Genomic DNA, 19,007 nt, shown 5'->3' with positions numbered 1-19,007 from the left:
GAGTTGGAAGACGAGGTGAAATTGAGAAGAGGAGGAGGACTGTGTGAATGGATGGGATGACAGAGTAGGAAGCTGAGAGAAAATGGCTGGGGACAAAGTGGGAGACTATTTAAAAGCTTAACTGATCTTCAAAATTCATCCGATCACACACATAATGGATATGACTCACATGCAAAACAACTGACCATTCTTAAAATCCCTCCTCCAGACAGTGATTGTCCAATCATTGCTTAGCAACTGTAGCAAGGCACAGTTGGCCTGTCAGGCTTTAGATTTCTTAGTTCCCAAAGCACTGGTCATAGTAGTCAAGAACAAGAGTTTTGGAGGGTTTCATCTTTTTATAAACTTTATAAATCAAAAAATATGTTTCCCCATTGTGTGGTTTGATTCTACTGTGACTGTCCTCCCAAAAAAAACCAACCCAATAGGTCATAATGTCAGTCACCCAAAAATAATATATAGGTATGTTTGAGTGGACAGATGCCATATAGCAGTTGTAATTATGACCCAGAGCAGTTGAGATGACATCTACATAAGTTGACAAATTTCCTCATTTGAAGGTGTAGGATTGGGTGGATGTTATAACCCAGAAGTGGACTTTGCCAAAGGAGCCATTCATTTCCCATTTCCAACCATCCCCTACCCTTAACCCAATGGTTATTTTGTAGCCATGACGACAAGGGTCACCTTACTTTAAGGCAGTAGTAACCCACACTCTTAAATTTGTTCTTATCATACTTGTAATTATAGGTCTTCCATGCAATACAAGACCAATGCTGTCTCTATCTTATGGATCATCAGCTGGTGACTTTTTGTCTGGGAAATGTAGCTTTAACCTCAGTCTTTCAGTATGGATATAATATGTAGCCATCAAGTGCCTTTACAGCCCTTTTACTGGGTTCTTGCTTTAAAAATCGTCAGCTGGGGAAAAAATCAGCCAGGGCTACTTTTGTAGAAAATATTAGCCTTATTATGTACTTGTTTACTTCTCGTTGTTTCTTACTTTAATAATTACATATTAAAAAAAACAAAACCTTCTGTCTAGCGCTCTTTCTCATTGCACTTGTACCTGGTCAGCTACTTCAGAATTTGTATCATAGCTCTTTCTAAGTTACTGTCCTCCAACATTTGATTGTCTTGCCTCTTTTGTAAGTCGCTTTGGATAATAGAGGTGTCTGCCAAATGACAAATGTAAACATAAATGTAATTAGCAAACTACTGCTGATAAAATCTGCCAGCATCAGTTGTCATTTCAACTGACAAAATCAAGGATTCATTGTTTAAAAAATGACTAAGAATTTTGAGTGGTCCCTGTTATCAGTGCAAACTCCTGTATGTGCCTGCAAGAATAGAAGGCCTGGGAGACATAGCACCGATTAGGCAAGGGTAAGCTATTGAGTCCTGGTACCGCTCTGTATTTCACTATTCAATTCAGTTCAATTCAATAAACTTTATTTGTCCACAAGGGGCAATTAGAATGACAGGCATATAAGTTTAGCCTGTCTATACTATAAGCCCCTGATCTCAAAGGAACTTATGTGATTATTCATAAACCAACCATACCATGTATTAACATGCAAATCAATGCAGCATGCATGTATAATCACTATAAAAAATAAGGGAATCTAAATGTAGACTTTTCAGTATGGCTGGAGAGTAGGATTTATCAAAAAGACAATGGTGATAATACTAATAGCTTCTAAATTGTTAATCTCAAACACTAATCTAAACAGCTGTAAATCCTGAATATATTTAGACTGTTTTTCTCCAGTCGACTTTTCTGAACTAACTACAATGATTTGTTCAGCTAAACCATCAACCTGTCTCTTAGACCCCATCCCAACTAGGCTGCTTAAGGAAGCCTTACCCTTAGTTAGCACTTCTTTACTAGATATGATCAATCTGTCTTTAGTATGAATATAATATGTAGCATATGTACCACAGTCTTTTAAAGTAGCTGTAATTAAACCTCTTCTTAAGAAGCCTACTCTTGATTCAGGTGTTTTAGATAATTATAGACCTATATCTAACCTTCCATTCCTCTCTAAGATCCTTGAGAAAGCAGTCTCTAATCAGTTATGTGACTTTCTACATAACTGTAGTTTATTTTAGGTTTTTCAGTCAGGATTTAGAGTTCATCATAGCACAGAGACAGCACTGGTGAAAGTCACAAACCACCTCCTAACTGCATCGGACAAAGGATTTCTCTCCATACTTGTCCTGTTAGATCTTAGTGCTGCATTCGACACAATTGACCATCAAATCCTATTACAGAGACTGGAACATTTAATTGGCATTAAAGGAACTGCATTAAGCTGGTTTAAATCCTATTTATCAGACGGATTTCAGTTTGTACATGTTAATGATGAATCCTCCATGAAGGCAAAAGTTAGACACAGAGTTCCACAAGGTTCTGTGCTTGAACCAATACTATTCACCTTATATATGCTTCCTTTAGGTAATATTATTAGGAAACACTCTATAAATTTTCATTGTTATACAGATGATACCCAATTATATTTATCAATGAAGCCTGATGAAACCAATCAGTTTAACAAACTTCAAGCATGCTTTAAGGACATAAAGACTTGGATGACCTGCAATTTTCTACTACTAAACTCAGATAAAACTTAATATATTGTGCTTGGCCCCAAACACCTTAGAAACACATTCTCTAATGATATAGATACTCTGGATGGCATTACCCAGGCCTCCAGCTCCACAGTAAGGAATCTGGGACTTATCTTTGATCAAGATATGTCATTTAACTCCCATATAAATCAAATTTGAAAGACTGCCTTTATTCACTTGCATAATATCGCAAAAATCAGACACATCCTATCCCAAAAAGATGCAGAAAAACTAGTCCACACATTTGTTACTTCTAGGCTGGATTATGGCAACTCATTATTATCAGGCTGTCCTAACAAGTCTCTAGAGACTCTCCAGCTGGTCCAGAACGCAGCTGCACGTGTTCTGACTAAAACTAGAAAAAGAGATCACATTTCTCCCATTTTAGCTTCGCTACATTGGCTTCCTGTAAAATCTAGAATAGAATTTAAAATCCTTCTCCTAATTTACAAAGCCCTTAATGGTCAGGCATCATCATATCTTGAAGAGCTCATAGTACCATATTATCCCACTAGAACACTGCGCTCCCAGTATGCTGGCTTACTGGTAGTTCCTACAGTCTTTAAAAGTAGAATGAGAGGCAGAGCCTTCAGCTATCAGGCTCCTCTCCTGTGGAACCATCTTCCAGATTCGGTCCGGGGGGCAGACACCCTCTCTACATTTTAAGAGTAGGCTTAAAATTTTCCTTTTTGATAAAGCTTATAGTTCAAGGCTTGCCTTGGACCAACCCTTACTTATATTGCTATAGGCCTAGACTGCTGGGGGACTTCCCATGTTGCACTGAGCTCCTCTCTCCTCCTCTTCATCTGTATGCATTCATGTACCATTAATGCATGTTACTAACTTGGCTTCTTCCCCAGAGTTTTTTTGTGGTTTCTCATCTCGCAGCAAACCCTGGGTTGCAGGCCGAGCGGTCCTTCGCAGTCCTGTTGGCGTCCTTCCCCGGCTTTTGCTATTGCTGCTGTTATTGTTATTGTTATGATTGTTGTTATTCTGTCCCACCCCCTCCTCCCCCCCTTCTCCCTCCCCCCTCTTTCTTTCTCTCTCTCAACCCAACCAGTCAAGGCAGATGGCCACCCACCAAGAGCGAGGTTCTGCTTGAGGTTTCTACCCGTTAAAGGGGAGTTTTTCCTTACCACTGTCGCCAAGTGCTTGCTCATGGGGGAATTGTTGGGTCTCTGTAAATTAAAGAGTACGGTCTAGACCTGCTCTATGTGAAAAGTGCCCTGAGATGACTTTTTGTTGTGATTTGGCGCTATATAAATAAAAATTGATTGATTGATTGACTTTTAGGCTAAAAGTTCATTCTAAATGCAAAATTTAATTTGTCATTGGTGTACATAACACTTAAGCCAAATCCAAATGTCCTCGTAAGTATCAAAAATATTTGATATCATCAGTGAGGCTCCGATCAGTTTGCAAAGCCATTCAGGCTTTTAAAAAGAATCTGTAAACGTTTCACTCTCCCAGATAATCTGTGCTGAGCATTAGCCCAAGCCATGGCTCAGACTGGAGAGAAGGTAGAAGGGAGGGAGAAATAAAGAAAGAAATCTGTGTGGGTTGACATAAAATTCACACTACAAGCAATCTGTTGGCAGATCAAAGCCCTGTATCCTAACCCACTCATCAGGAGTGTGCTTGATTGGCACACTATCTTCAAGAAGCAAGTTTGCTGATGTGGGGCTAAGGCTTTACTGCCTGTCTGAACTCTAAAACCCATATTAACCCTAACTTTCACAGAAGTTTCAGCTAAACAACTTTGCATGACTTTTAAGCTGAAAAAGGAGACAGAAAAAAAATATCAAATCAACCCAGTGACTTGGTACAGACGACAGAGACATCGACAGGATATTTTTAAGCTGGAGACGGCTATGGACCGCCATCAGGTTATGATTAAATTCTGATGCAGGGGAAAGAGGACAGATAGAAGGAGATCCAGATTGAAAGACTGGGGGTTACTTCACTACAAAACAATCACCACCTCATAGAAATTTGGAGAATATGGAGAAGTTTAGTGCTTCCCTTGTTAGTCAGCATTTTTAGATAGACTGTAGCACCTTAAAGTGAATATTATGCAGTACTAGGCTGCTATATTTTCATGTGCAATGCTTGTAGTTATAAAGGTACTCACAAATTAGTACAAAATGTACACAGTACACTTCGCTGCTTTCATCCAGGAAGAACATACTTAAGAATAAAGATGTCATCCTTCATTTTTTCTCTGTACAAATGTCATCATTGATTTGATTTGATTTGATCTGATTTATTTTGATCTCTTTTAGCTCATTGGCTAATCCTCCAAGAGTCCACATATTTCATTTCATTTAAAAACCAATGCCAGTTAAAGGTGCCTGGTGCAACTACCACAACAGGGCCCTAAGTTGCTCGATAGACTCTTTTCTTCTGTAGTTCCCCAGTGGTGGAACGAGTTACCAAATTCTATTCAATCTGCAGAGTCCCTCTCAATCTATAAGAAAAGACTAAAGACCCAGCTCTTTCGTGAACACCTCTGCACTTGATGAACTGAAGGTAGAGAAAAAACAAAAAAAAATCTGCTCCTATGCAATCTATGCACATTATGCATTGCCTCTATGCAACGTCTGTTGGCTTCTACGTCCTATCGGACTCAAACTTAGCTGCATAGCACTTACTCATGTTGTTCTCTCTTGATTAGATCCCTGCTTGTGTTATATCAGCTCTCAGATGTACTTCGCTTTGGATAAAAGTGTCTGCTAAATGAAAATTTGTAATTGTAATTTCACATTTACTAATTACATTTTAATTATAGAAGCCATAAACAGAGTTTCCTATTCTTTTTCACTAGTGGGTTGCGACCATCAAGGGTATGATCTTAATCCCCCACAAAATTCACAAGCAGACATTAGTAAGAACTGCACTAATCAGATCAACATTGTGCTGAAAGTACTAAAATAAGTCAAGGAGAAAGATAAAAAAAAAAAAAGGAGGAGCTATCATACATTTTAAAAAAATGTGATAAATAACTTTTAATCTAGCACCATCATCTGGTCAAAAGTTTGACCTGATTGTTAATGATTAATAATTAATGGCATTCAGCCTCAGCTACTTTGAGTTCAGCACTAATTAGCATATGTTAACATTCTAACATGTTAAACTAACATGGTGACCATGGTAAAAATGACCTGCTAAACAACAGCATGTTAGCATTGTCAATTCAAGCATGTTAACTCTCTGATGTTAGCATTGAGCTCAAAGCACTGCTGTGCCTATGCAGCCTCACAGAGCAGCTAACATGGCGAAAGACTCATATTCATTAGTGGGCTGCAACATTTGAGTGTGTGATAGCAAAAGGAGCTTCATTTCCCAGAAAATTCACAAGCAGCCATTAGTAAGAAATCCAGTAATTACAGCCACAAAGTGCAAAGTGTGAAGATAAATAATAAAATAAGCTACAGAGAAAGATACAAGGCTGTTGAAGCAATGACAATGAGCAGACAACAGGGAATAAGATTAGTCAAAGCTTTACAGCTTTAGTCAAAGCTGTAACACACACACACACACACACACACACACACACACACACACACACATATATATATATATATATATATATATATATATATATATATATATATTTACCTCTTTTTCTTTTAATTATCAGGCTAGTTAAACAGATGTTCATACAATGGTGAGACTGGTGACTGAGTATTAATGCTGAGCAGTGGGTCAGTTAGTTACTGTGGGTGTTACTGCCTAAGGTTCTTAACATAAAAAAAGCAACCAACTTACTTAAGATAAAAGCAATGAGGTGTAATGCAATTCACAAGATGTTCACAGCATTGCTGGAGAAATAAAAAGATACTAAAGTGGTGAAACACTATGTAAAGTCCGGATGTTCTCATTCTCTTTTCAAACTGTCTATATCAGACAGACACTATATTTCAAATATGTTTTCAGGCATTGTCACACAAATGTAAGAACTGTATGTGAGTACAAACACCAGCCACATCACGGACACACATATTACATGTCTTTATACCATGGTCTGGGTGCATATTGTCTTCTGATTGGCCAGCAGGTCTGCATTAGAACCATTTAATGCACATGTAGTTCGGCTCAGGTATACTAAAGGTATGGTATTTAATTCTAAACATTCATTTTTTCACCATTTTATTTTCTTTCCTTTCACCATTTGGATCATTTACTTTTATTTTCTAAAAGGTATTTGTCTTTATATTATATAATATATATAATATAATATAATATACAAATTGTAATGCTTTCCATTTTCTTTCCTTTTTCTGTCATTTAAACTGTTATCAAAGTGCTAAACAAATACATATAACTGTATTATTATCATTATCATTATTATTATTATTATTATTATTACTACCACTATATTATTGTTACTACTACTACTAACACACATGCTGTGCAACAGTGCAGAATTCACACCTAAACCAAACACAGGCATTGCTGTGTTTACTTTGACAGCTTTTCAAGTCAGGGCTCCCTCTCAAAGGCATGGTGCGAATGAGGCCTGATAGTTGAGAGAAAGGCTATTATCCTTCAAAGCCAAACACATTTAACCAGACTGAGAGGATTCACAGAGGCAAAAGGATAAATCAAATGTTATATCGCAAGCCGACAGGCACAGGAGGGTGTGAAAGGATGCATTGTTAATATGGATGGATAGAGGTTAGACTCACTTGATTTTACACATGAATGCCACACATACACTGTACACTCACAAGAGTGGGGGAGGTCTTTTCACGAGTGAGCAACCACATCATTCCCGCATCTGCACACATTGAAACATCTCTCATTCTTGAGCATCTGTCTGTATGTTTCTCCACACACACACACGGGTGTTTGCTTAGTCAAACACACACACACACACACACACACACACACACACACACAAACACACACACAAACACACACACACACAAACACAGTAGGTAGCTGCCTAATAATATCCCTTTGTGATTCAACTCATTTATCCAACAATGAACAGCTAAATCATCCAGAGTTCGCTTGTAGAATATCTAATCGTCTTCCTTCACCTGACTGCACCACAGCCGGAGGACACATCATAAGCTCAGACTCATATGGCACTTTGTCTGCTGTGTGTGTCGTGTCTTTGTGTGTCAGCTCTGTTCCCATTAAAGTCTTGATTTCGTACGTTAACTGTCCAAATGATTTTTATTATTGATTGATATTCAAATGGAGGACTGTCAGGGCAGTTTGCAAAAGTCTTGCAAATTTTCTCAGACATGTTAGTGCTTTGAAGACTACTGTTTCCACTGTGTCACTTTTTCTTCATCTTTTTTTTGACAAACCACTATGGAGCTTCACCATCATTTGCATAGAGTTCATCACTTGCCGTCCCACAATGCTTTGAGAGGCAAGTCACTCGCATGCATAGATGTATTATAAAAATTGGACACCAGACTCCAAGATGGCAATGCCCACACATTAGTTTGAGTTTGGGCCTATTCTAAATTCATACTATCAGTTGTTATTCATGTAAGTACTCAAAGAGCTCAGTCACACATTTACATTAACTCTCTTAAACCTTTTTTTGCTCCCGTTGGTACATTATAACTAAAATAAGGTGGTGTTTTTCTCAAATGCTATAAAATACCATCAAAGTCTGTAATAAAATATGTTGTCAGTGTTCACAATGTGTTAAACTCTAGGTGAGAACAGGAGGCTCCTCATTTTTTTAATCTACTGATGGAAATTAATGGTGCAGAAAAGTTTGATCATAAAAGCCAAGAGATGAGAATGATATTACACACATTGCACAGCACTTAACAATGATTATTGTGAGATGAATAATATTATGATGAGTGAAATGAGCAGAAACTGGATGAAAAAGAGAAGACATAAAATGGAGGGGTGGAGTGACTTCTTGATTATATAGCATTATATTTGAGGTGTTTCTTCTTTCTGGTGCTCTTTAAGCATTGAATTGTACCAGATATATGGGAGTTAGAAATTTCAACAGAGAACAGAATTCCTCTCTTTGACAATCCAATCAACATACCTGCAGTGTCAGCATACTTGTGGTGTTTGCAGCTACTGCTGCTGCACAGATTTTTCTAGTTAGGCACAGTGAGCCATCTTTGTATCTACATCACGCTCAATCTGTGACCACCTTTAATACTCAAAATCCTGTAAATGAAGCAATCAAAAGTTTGACAAAGGCATCTCAGCAACAGTAGCTCCAGTAGAGCAGCTGAGCTTCTCTTTGTGTGACCATCTCTGCCCAGGAACTCCAGCAAGAGCAACTGTAACTGTTAGTGGGGCAATACTTGCTGCAACACCACTGAATGATGTGTGGGCAGAAGTGCGACATGCTTGGAAGTTTCAACCCACAGACAGTGAGGCTGATTCTGGCCTGGAGGGTGATGGTGACTGGCAAAATCGCCCAATAATAGCCAGCACTGTCTTCACACGATATCACAGCACTGTATTTTACTGCCACATTGGGTGTGTTATGAAATGTCAGAGGAAAGTGTTCAAGTCTGGTCCATTACCATGTGTGACAATTAACTTACACACAAATTCCTTTATTTGGACAACTTGACTGAATTGGTCAAATAAACTGCAAAAAAAGGATAATGCAGTACTATATAAATCAAACAGCTCCTATATCATGCTTCCAGATACACACATTAATCTCAGATTTAAGGTGAGCACAGAGAAACTTTCCCCCTTCAGCAGATGAATGTGAAAACAAACTCTGCACATTTATCATTCTGCACAGAGAAGCTCAGCACATATTTTAGTGGAGGAGGACTTTGAGGGAGTTTTATAAAAGTATGTTTATGGTGACTTTTTGAACATTTTTTTGACTCTTGTCACCTTAGGCATGGTCCTGGATGGTGGGGGCCAGATGTTAGCTTTGGAGGAAAGGAGGCTGCAGGAAGGAGTGTGATGGTGGAGACGGTCGGTGAGGTAAGAGGAGGATCTGGTTATGGAAGGTCTTTGTAAATAAAGACAGGGAGTTTGAATTGAATCCACTTTTGGAACAGGTAACCAGTGGAGGTGTTTTAGGACCAGAGTGAGGTGGTCATAGGAGTGGGAGTGAGTGAGCAGGTGAGCAGCAGAGTTCTGGGTGTACTGGAGTTCATTAAAGACTTTGGATGGTGTACCATTAAGAATGCTACTCAGTTGAAGTTGGAGAGGGATGAGCTTTAGGACCAATGATGATCATATCAGATTACGCCCTCACAACAGAGGTCTAAGCATTAATTCACCCTTTAGCCAACAGCCAACTTTCTGAGTTAAATAAAAATGTCAACTGAAAAAATTCCCCAAATTTTATTTCTATAGCAACAAAAAGTGTACAATTCTCCTCAAGCTTCCTCAAAAAGATTATACTCTTTACCAGAGCTGCTGAAAACCCATCTGGAATATCAGACATCTTGTTTTTGTCAGTAGCAGACATAATTACAGTCTAATACTGTGCATAATGGAGGCACACACTGTTCACTTTGTGCGCTTTCATGGTGCTTAAAAACGGGATTGGGAGCAGAGGTTGTGATGTTAGCACAGAAGTACAAAATAATAATGTGGGCTAATTAAAGCTCATCATGGTCCAAATCATCCTATTCTTAAGGTAATGACTCATTCTGTTTTGGGTGCTGATCCTTCACAGTGCAGCAAAATGTAGCTTTAAAGTAAAGGGTATGAATGAGGCACACAGCTAAAATCACTCACAGATTTACAGCAACTGAGGGTGTCTTTAAGCCACTGATCTTTTTTTAAAAAAATCTAAATCAGGTGTCAAGTTATTACCAACATTGCATTTATGCATTTGTTCAGTTATGTTTTATGCAGCAACATTTCAAGTGAGCCATAACTCATCAGCAAAAGACCCTGTGGGAGTATTTGTTCCTTTTTTTTTCTTTTTTTTTTACCGCTTATAAAGCTGGTGCAGGAAAGGACTTTCTCTATCTGCATCACCATCAGCTTTGATAAGATCAGACTCAACTAATGCATAATCTTCCTATATATGGGTTGGCTTATGAGTAGAGAATAGATCATGTTCTCACTTCATTCACATTGCTCCAGGGTGGCAATGAATACATTTCAAGAAACCAGATCAACAGTTCTTTCGAGATGCATTCAAGGCAGCTTTTCTCTTCTCAAGTATCCAAATGAAACAAACTAAGGAATAACCTCCATAAAGCAGATTTTCACAAAAAAAAAATGTATAAATGAGTAAATTGAATGTTTTTTACTTTTCAGAAGACCTTGTGGTCAAAAAATGTACACATCAGGAGTAAGGATGTATGGCCTGTCTTTTTCTTTGTTCCTTTGAGTGTTTTTGTGCACTTTCCCATTTTGCATTGTATAAAAATGAAGTTTATCATCATGCCAGGGATAAATTGGGAATAACAAACTGCCATGGATTTTTCACTCAAAGTGGTGCACTAATACACCACCCATGTAGCCACACTTAAGAATTAAGTAGGAAAAGGGATAATGATTATAACCTATAATTGGCAGAATGAAAATAGAAATAGAAATTACTGTGCAACGTTATATAATGATAGAATAACAATTATGATAAAAGCATTATGCGATTGTTTTATGTTATTGTGTAATGGGTATTTACACCATGTCAAATCAGATTCCTTGGTGATTTTGTAGCTGCAGTTTGTCATAAATATCAGAAACACCTTTGCATTTAATACAGTCCACTACAACACTACCTGTGAAAAGTACTTCCTCAAAATGTCCATATACTGTAACAGAGTCAACACACAAACCAGCAGTATCAACAAAAACTGCACATTCATAAGATAACTAGCCTTTATGCAGTGCCATTTGCATTGCATTGAAAAGGTTCTTGTATTTTTCACATTTTGCTCATTATACTAACTAAAAGTATTTTGGTAGCGCTCAGGGCCAAACACATTATCACTACAGTTAACATGTAAAACCAGAAGAACGTAGACTTGAAGCCCAAAATTATGCTTTGTGTTTCAGTTACACGCAAGAGTGGAAACCACAGTATTCATTGAAACAGAAACACTCAACTGCAGTGTTATCTGTGTTATTGTTAACATGATATTGTTTCAACACAAATGAAAAAGGTGTGAGCTGCAGCCAGATAATGGAATGTAATTGGCAGGGAGAGGGAGATGACCGTCACCCCGAACCACATTGGTCCAGGTAGCCAACTTGGCCAGTCACAAATGCTAAGTCCTGTGTGTATGTATGAGAGTATTTGTTTTTTTTAAATAGCATCTGCTTAGGTTGTGTAGCAGTCCACCAGAAAAACCTCACAGTACTTCAGTGTGCCCTGAAGTCCTGGCTTAAAAGTGTTAATGTACCTTGATCCAGATCATATTCCTCCATGGTGCTGACAAAGTGAGGTCTGGAGTAAAAGTTATGTGGCCCCGGCTGCTGGAGGCCCCCAAGGCTGAAGAGACTTCGCTCATTTGTGGCACAGCAGGAAAAGGCCCTCCGGCTTGGGATGCAGGGGTAACGTGTCCAGCTTTTCATCTCCAGGTCAAAAGCTTCCAGTGCCGTCACCGGCATCTTTCCCTGACGACCACCTGGAGAAGCCAAGAGAACCAAAAACATATTTATGGTGATATCAAGGCTTTGCATGTCCACAGAGCCTATTTATTTGTTAAGGTCTACTTGGAATATGATGCTATAAAAACTGCTGTAAATACAAGCAGAACGTTTAGGTATTTAATAAATCCATGCAGATATTTCAAGCCACACAAAAAATATACTCTGGATTATTATTATCCATGCCAGCTCATAAATGTGACAATTATGCATTCTAACATTTCCAGGCATATTAGCATGTGCATGTCATGAGTGTGTGACAAATGGCAAATACAAATTTTCCGAATGACACTGTTTGTCCTTGTTTTCCATTTCCTATTTCTTTTCATTGCTTTTTATTCCCTGCTTCTGTCACAAAGTTTGCTTGGCATTTATCGAAATCTGGCACGCGTGCAGACCAGCACTGGGGCCACATTTCATTTTGGACTGAACAAGGATTGGCAAAGTGGTGAGGAAGAGGATGTAGCGGGCAGTAAGAATGTGCAAAAAAAGAATGAAGGGAAAAAGGGAGGAGAGGTTGAGGCAGTGATGGACAATGTCAGAGGGGTGTTGAGGTGTTGAAAAATGTTAATGAAAAAGGACAAAGAGGGAGAGGGGAAGGAGAAATTGAAGGAGGAGAGTGAAGGAAATATTCAGAGAAAAATACAGATACAAAGAAGGGAAATAAGACAAGAAAATGAGATAATGGTGCAGAGAAATTCTGTACCATTATCTAGGGAAGAGAAGAGAATGTGGAAGAGGGTCAACTAGAGTGGGCAGAGTGGCATGGAGATCGATAGCAACAGCGAGACAAAGAGTCGAACTGAGTGGGAAGGGTTTGAGTCAGAGAGGTGAGATAGAGAAAGAAATTTTGAGTATAAAAACCTGTTGATTACAGTAGAAATGTTGAGTATAGGGAGGCATTAAAAATAGACATTAAAACAAAATTCATATATGCAGTATATATACTGTAGGCCTATATCATTTTCTGTGAGATTATAGTACAAATTCAGTTTGAGTGTTATTGCAACTCCCAACAACCAGAGCAAATGAATGAGTCATCTAATTTATATAATTGACAAGACTGACAGAGAATAACAAAAATATTCATATTGAAGAAAAGCCAATACACATTTATATTCAAATTATAATATTATGTATCTGAAAACTCAGAGACGTGCTCTCCATTTTAAACTTTTAAGTTGGCTGTAAACTGATTGGAGGCTCTTTAAATGAATAGTTTGACATTTTGAGGAAAATGTTAAATGAGAAGACCGATACCACTCTCAGACATTAGAATGGTATTAATCTTCTTTTTGGCAGTGCTAGCAGCATAGCTCTATGGCAATGTTGGTCTTTTGGCTGCAAAGTCAATCCACCACTTTGGTCCAGAGTGAATGATTTCCCCTGATTTTTCCTGCAAAACAATCCACAGTTCAAAGTTCTTAGAATCCCGTGAAATATCTCTGGGTCTCTTTGGTAGCTTGGCACAAAATTGAGTATGGTCATTCATCGTTCCAAGATGACAAACCCTTATGACTTTGGAGATTCCTTGACATTTCCTCTTGCACCATCAAGGTCAAATGTTTAATCTGTCCAGTAGGTTTATGACCATCAGCCTCAGCTGTACTTTGTGTTTGGTGTTAATTAGCAAAGGTTAATATGCCAACATACTAAACTAAGATGGTGAACATGGTAAACATTATACCTGCTTGACATCAGCATGTTAGCATTGTCAATGTCAGCATGTTGTCATTTTGGCATTTAGCTCAAAGCAGCACTGTGCCTGTACAGCCTCACAGAACTGCTAGCTTGGCTGTAGTGCTATTTCTAATTGTAAATGATGTAACACAACGGAAAAACATAACATACTACTCAGCATAAAAATGCAGCTTGTATTAGACTTATCACTAGAATATCAAGAATATTATTTTTTTAAAACTTCTGAAAAGGACAAAACAAAATATCACTCGGTCTCTCTCCTCCTTTACACTAGTTAACTGCAACAAATGTTACGACTTCCCAATGTATTTTTCACTTGTTTGATTTGTCGGTGTTGGTTGGATTCTTATGTACTTCTTTGCCTTGAGCTCTCCCTATTTTGGCTTAAGCTATAGCAGTCTTCAGTTGGATACCTCCCAAAATGCTCAAGAAGTAGTAAGCAGGCTAATGCTGTGTAATTCTTAAAAGGCTTTACGCTTGTTGCTACAGTAATACATCTGCTTTTCCTACTGTATATGCCCTTGCAGATGAAGGTAGTGATCACTATGCTACAAGCCTGAGGCCACACTTCTCTGATTTACCTGCTGTTGAGTGATGCATTGCTGCAGTGGTAAGAAGAACTGCAGGGAATAAGATTTGTTTGTTGTGATTTCTTATCTGTGTTTGTAGCTGCAGAAATTAAGAGCATCTAATAAAGCAATAAAGCAAGTACTGTATGTGTGTGTGTGTGTGTGTGTGTGTGTGTGTGTGTGTGTGCTTCACTGCCTTGTATATATGCATATCTGCATGTTTCACAGAAGAATTTTTGATCATCCTTGACTTGCTGACAGCCTCCTTTCAGATGAACTCGTGTTGTGATTACCAACTCTGACACTGCCACCAAATCCTTGATTCTAAATTTGTGTGTAGACACACGCACACACACACACAAACAGGAATTTGAAAGCAGTATGAGGCCTGATGAGTTACATCATATGCCAGTAAGTCTGTTGTTGACTGGGAACACACAGAATTTAAATCAAAGGGGGTTCAGACACCCAGTGATTAAAACACTCCCCCACCGCCAAGCGGAGCAGCAGCTGAAGAAGCAGCATGAATTTACAAGCTAGGGTAAACTTCTTCAAGTTCAGCAAGTGAGCATGAGGCATTACATTCACATGACATGACTGAGAGAGAGACATAGAGAGAAAGAGAGAGACAGATAATGGTCTGCATTTCCAGTTAGAAAACAAACATCATGAATATCACATTATTCTGTTTGCACATCACTCACAATTATGTGTGTAATGTGATATGATGTGATTTAGCTCCTGTGTATATGTGTCTTTGTTGTGTCCATGCAGGTGCACTGTAGACTAGCTATTCTTCACTGTCCGATGCATTTGCCAGGCATCATTAGCTCCAGCCTTACCAAAATGAATTAGCAGTAGTCTGCAGAGAAGTTATAGATGTTTTATTTTGGGGGGCAAACTTCTCATTTCACTGCATCATTTTAACTTTGTCCACTAAACTTCAGTCTGTCTGACTAAGATTTTCAACTAACGTCATAGTCAATACACACATATTTCTTTCCAGCACAGCACTCTAACCTCAGAGGTCAAGCTTAACAAGGTAAGGCACATGAAAGTACTGCCTCTACTGCTGCCATGTAGTACACTGAACTACAATTACAACAGACACTTTTTTATTCTCTTTGTAGTGTGACAGTCCATGAGATTTTCATTTCACAGTTTAGTCCAGTCAATCTGTGGTTTGACTCAGGGAAAATTGCAATGGTAATCATTCAAGGTTTTATGTGATCCTTAGGGACATGCAAATATCATATTAAAGTATACCATTATATACTTAGTGGGTCAAGATAAATTCAGGGGTCAAAATTCAGGGCCTTCATGTCACAGTGTCACACAAAGAAGTGTGTATCTCTGCTTCTGAATATGCTATTTTCATATAATTTATGTCCACACATTGGTTTTCTAGGGTGTTCTTTCACATACAACCATCAGATATGACCTGTTCTGAATGTATATCTGCACTTCGGGGGTACCCTTACCTCAAAATGACCTTTTGAGGTATTTATTATCACTGAATTTTCTGCACATCCAAATTTGTCTTAGTAATATGTTTTCCCATGAAAACTATGATGCATATCAGCACAGACTGCAGTGTTTCCGCTAGGTTGAGTGGTTTGGCCTTGTGGTGGGGGGCTGATTAGCAGCCACACATTTCTCCATTCTCTATTTCTCTGTTTAGCGTCATCAGCTTAGGCTAACTCACTGTTGCTAACTTTGAAGCTAACCCCCTTCATTTTCCAGCAGTTGGGGAAACAGACATGACTTTTCTTGGTCTTATCAAGCTGCAGAATTTATTTACTGACACACTGCGGTCTGTACTATACATTTACTGCCAGATTGACAATTTACTGCTAACTTTTTCCTCTGCTCTGCTCACATTCACTGTCACTTTTCTGACACTCACTCTCTCACTTAACCACTCACTTGCTTATGCACTGCCCTATTCCTTAAAAGGAGCTATGCTACCTGGAGTTTCCCAGGCAACAACACAGACATCACCTAGTAAATCACAGCTTTGTATGGACAGATATGTGCAGACAGCTGCATCATGTTCCACTAGGCAAGCAGCTGAGTTTTCAGACAGCATTTTAGACATGATTGTTACAGACATGTGCCCACTGTCCATGGTGGAGGATGATGGCTTTAAAGCTATGATTTCCACTTTCAATCCCAAGTACAAGCTTCCTTCAAAACTCTTCTTCATGAAAAAGATAGAGAAAAAGTATGAAGGCATCAAAGGCAAGTTGAAGAAAGCCCTGCAGGAGACTGACAACATTGCACTCACAACTGATATTTGGGCAAACGTTGCAACAGAGGCTTATCTGGGGGTGACGTGTCACTATCTTGGGGAGGATTGGGAAAGGGTGTCCCACTGCCTGACAATGATGCCCCTTGAAGAGAGACACACAGCTGCAAATAATGCAGAGTGGATTGAGGATGTAACTGCCAAATTCGACATTCCACCAGAGAAAATCAATGCTGTTGTTCACGACAATGTTGCTAATACCGTAGCAGCAGTGAAGATCTTGCAAGAAAGGCATGGATGGGCAACAGTACGATGTGCAGGGCACACCCTCAACTTGGTTGTACAAAGCTCTCTAAAGATCCACCAAGCTATCTCCAAGTGTGTGGCTGCTGTGAGATGCCTTGTTGAACATTTTAAGAAGAGTGAACAGGCATGCACCAAGTTGAAGAAGCAAAAGCAAATGGGTGCCGAGACAAACATGCTGGTGCAAGATGTATGTACAAGCTGGAACAGCACTTATCAGATGTTGTCCAGGCTGCTAGAACAAAGATGCCCAGTGACTGCTACATTCTCTGACCCAGCAGTGACTCAGAGAGGGAAACACTACCTTGATCTCAAGCCTGAACAGTGGAACCTGATTGAGGAGCTGAGCCAGGACCTTGAGCCCTTTGAAGCAGCCACAGTGTTTCTGAGAGGACAGCAATATGTTACACTCTCTGCATTTCCACAGCTAGTACACAAACTTAAGAACAACATACAGAGTCCAGATCTTGAGACTGCACCACTGAGGTCATTCCAGGCTCATGTGACAGAACAGATCACAGCAAGATGGCAAGGACTGACAGAGTTTACACCTGAATCTCCAAACATCACCCTGCTTGCTGCTGCTCTGGAACTATGCATGCATAGACTCTTGTTCCAAGTTTCTGACCATGTGTTTTTGCATCCTAAATGCCACAAAGCATTCCAAGAAGAAGACAGTAAAGGCTTATGTTATACCTGAGCTGTAAATGTTGAAACTTTTAGTTCTGAAAGTTAAGTTGCACGACTTAAAGGCAGTGTTTTGTATTATTATTATAATTGTTGTTGTTGTTGTTGTTGTTGTTATTAATCTATTCTAATGTGTGCCCTAGTTTTGATACTTTTTTAAAAAAGCAATTTGAGAGTAACTTATTTTTATTTGTTTTTGTATCTCAGAAAATGCTTTCTTTAAAACCCAGAATGTATGGCACTTAAATGCACTTAATTCATCTCACTCAACTTTATTGTCATTATTCACAGTACAAGTACAGACAGAGAAAAAATGGGTAATGATTAAAAGTTTATTTTCGATAGAACATATTGTTGTATACATTGCATACAATGCATTTAAAAAATGAAAATATTGATTTTTCGAAAAAAGGAAACCAATTAGTTCTTCATTTTAAGAGACCTATCTCTTGTATATTTACTGTTGCTCTTTAGTTAAACAAAATTGCGTTTTATCCAATTACTCGATTAAGCTAAGGAATTTTTGGTAGAATAATCGATTACTAAAATATTCTACCGCTACAGCCCTAGCTGTGACTCTGCTCTCAAACACTTTCACACTGCCATCTAAGGAATACTACATTGCATTGCCAGTTTAATTTTAAAAATTTTAATGCTCAAATTTAGCATGCAGGCTGTAGCACTGATTACTCAGGCTTAAGGTTTTTTTAAATCATTTTTTCATTTGTTGATGGACTTCACACACATCGCTTCTTAAATGGTCAGGAATGGTAATCTCTGTGGCTGCATCACTTTTTGCCATTTCTGATATTGTAATGTTAGAGGTTAACATTAGCACATTAAACGTGAGACTCAGAAAACTTTATTGTTCATCAGACATGACAAAACTATTACATTTTCACATGTATGTAGGCCAACGTGAGAAGGGCGAGATTTGCTAACATTAGCCAACACATTTATAAAAAGATTTCAAAAATACATATTTGAATAGTAATTTCAGCATTTGATTAGTATTAATTCTTTTACAATTTGATTTATATTTGACTCCTAAAATTCTTTCCAACAGCTCAAATTGAAACAGCAGCACATAACACTGGTTGGTGGCTAGCTAGCAAACATTAGCTAACCGCTAGCTAACATAAAGAGTGACCTAAGCAGCGAAAATGAAGACTGGTGTTATCATAGATACACATATGTCTCAGGAACAAATTATATCCTTTTTAGATGCAGATACAACCATAGGAGCAGTGTAGCACACACTTTGAGTGGAAAATTTGGCAAAAAAATTA

At 38.5% G+C, this 19,007-nt stretch overlaps 1 protein-coding gene across 4 annotated transcripts in view; it reads right to left on the bottom strand.

Annotated features, from left to right (window-relative positions):
* LOC121896338 (kelch domain-containing protein 8B-like) overlaps positions 1-19,007 on the bottom strand; it is a 204,855-nt gene that overhangs the window by 43,325 nt on the left and 142,523 nt on the right. For all 4 annotated transcript variants that reach the window (XM_042410157.1, XM_042410158.1, XM_042410159.1 and 1 more), the window contains one exon: positions 11,964-12,188. In XM_042410157.1, the coding sequence (XP_042266091.1) occupies positions 11,964-12,188 (225 nt within the window). The remainder of the gene's footprint in view (positions 1-11,963; positions 12,189-19,007) is intronic.

The sequence above is a fragment of the Thunnus maccoyii genome, chromosome 4 (assembly GCF_910596095.1).
Source record: "Thunnus maccoyii chromosome 4, fThuMac1.1, whole genome shotgun sequence".
Lineage (NCBI taxonomy): Eukaryota > Metazoa > Chordata > Actinopteri > Scombriformes > Scombridae > Thunnus > Thunnus maccoyii.
The sequence above is the reverse complement of the archived record's forward strand: the minus strand, read 5'-3'. Positions and strand labels throughout refer to the sequence as shown.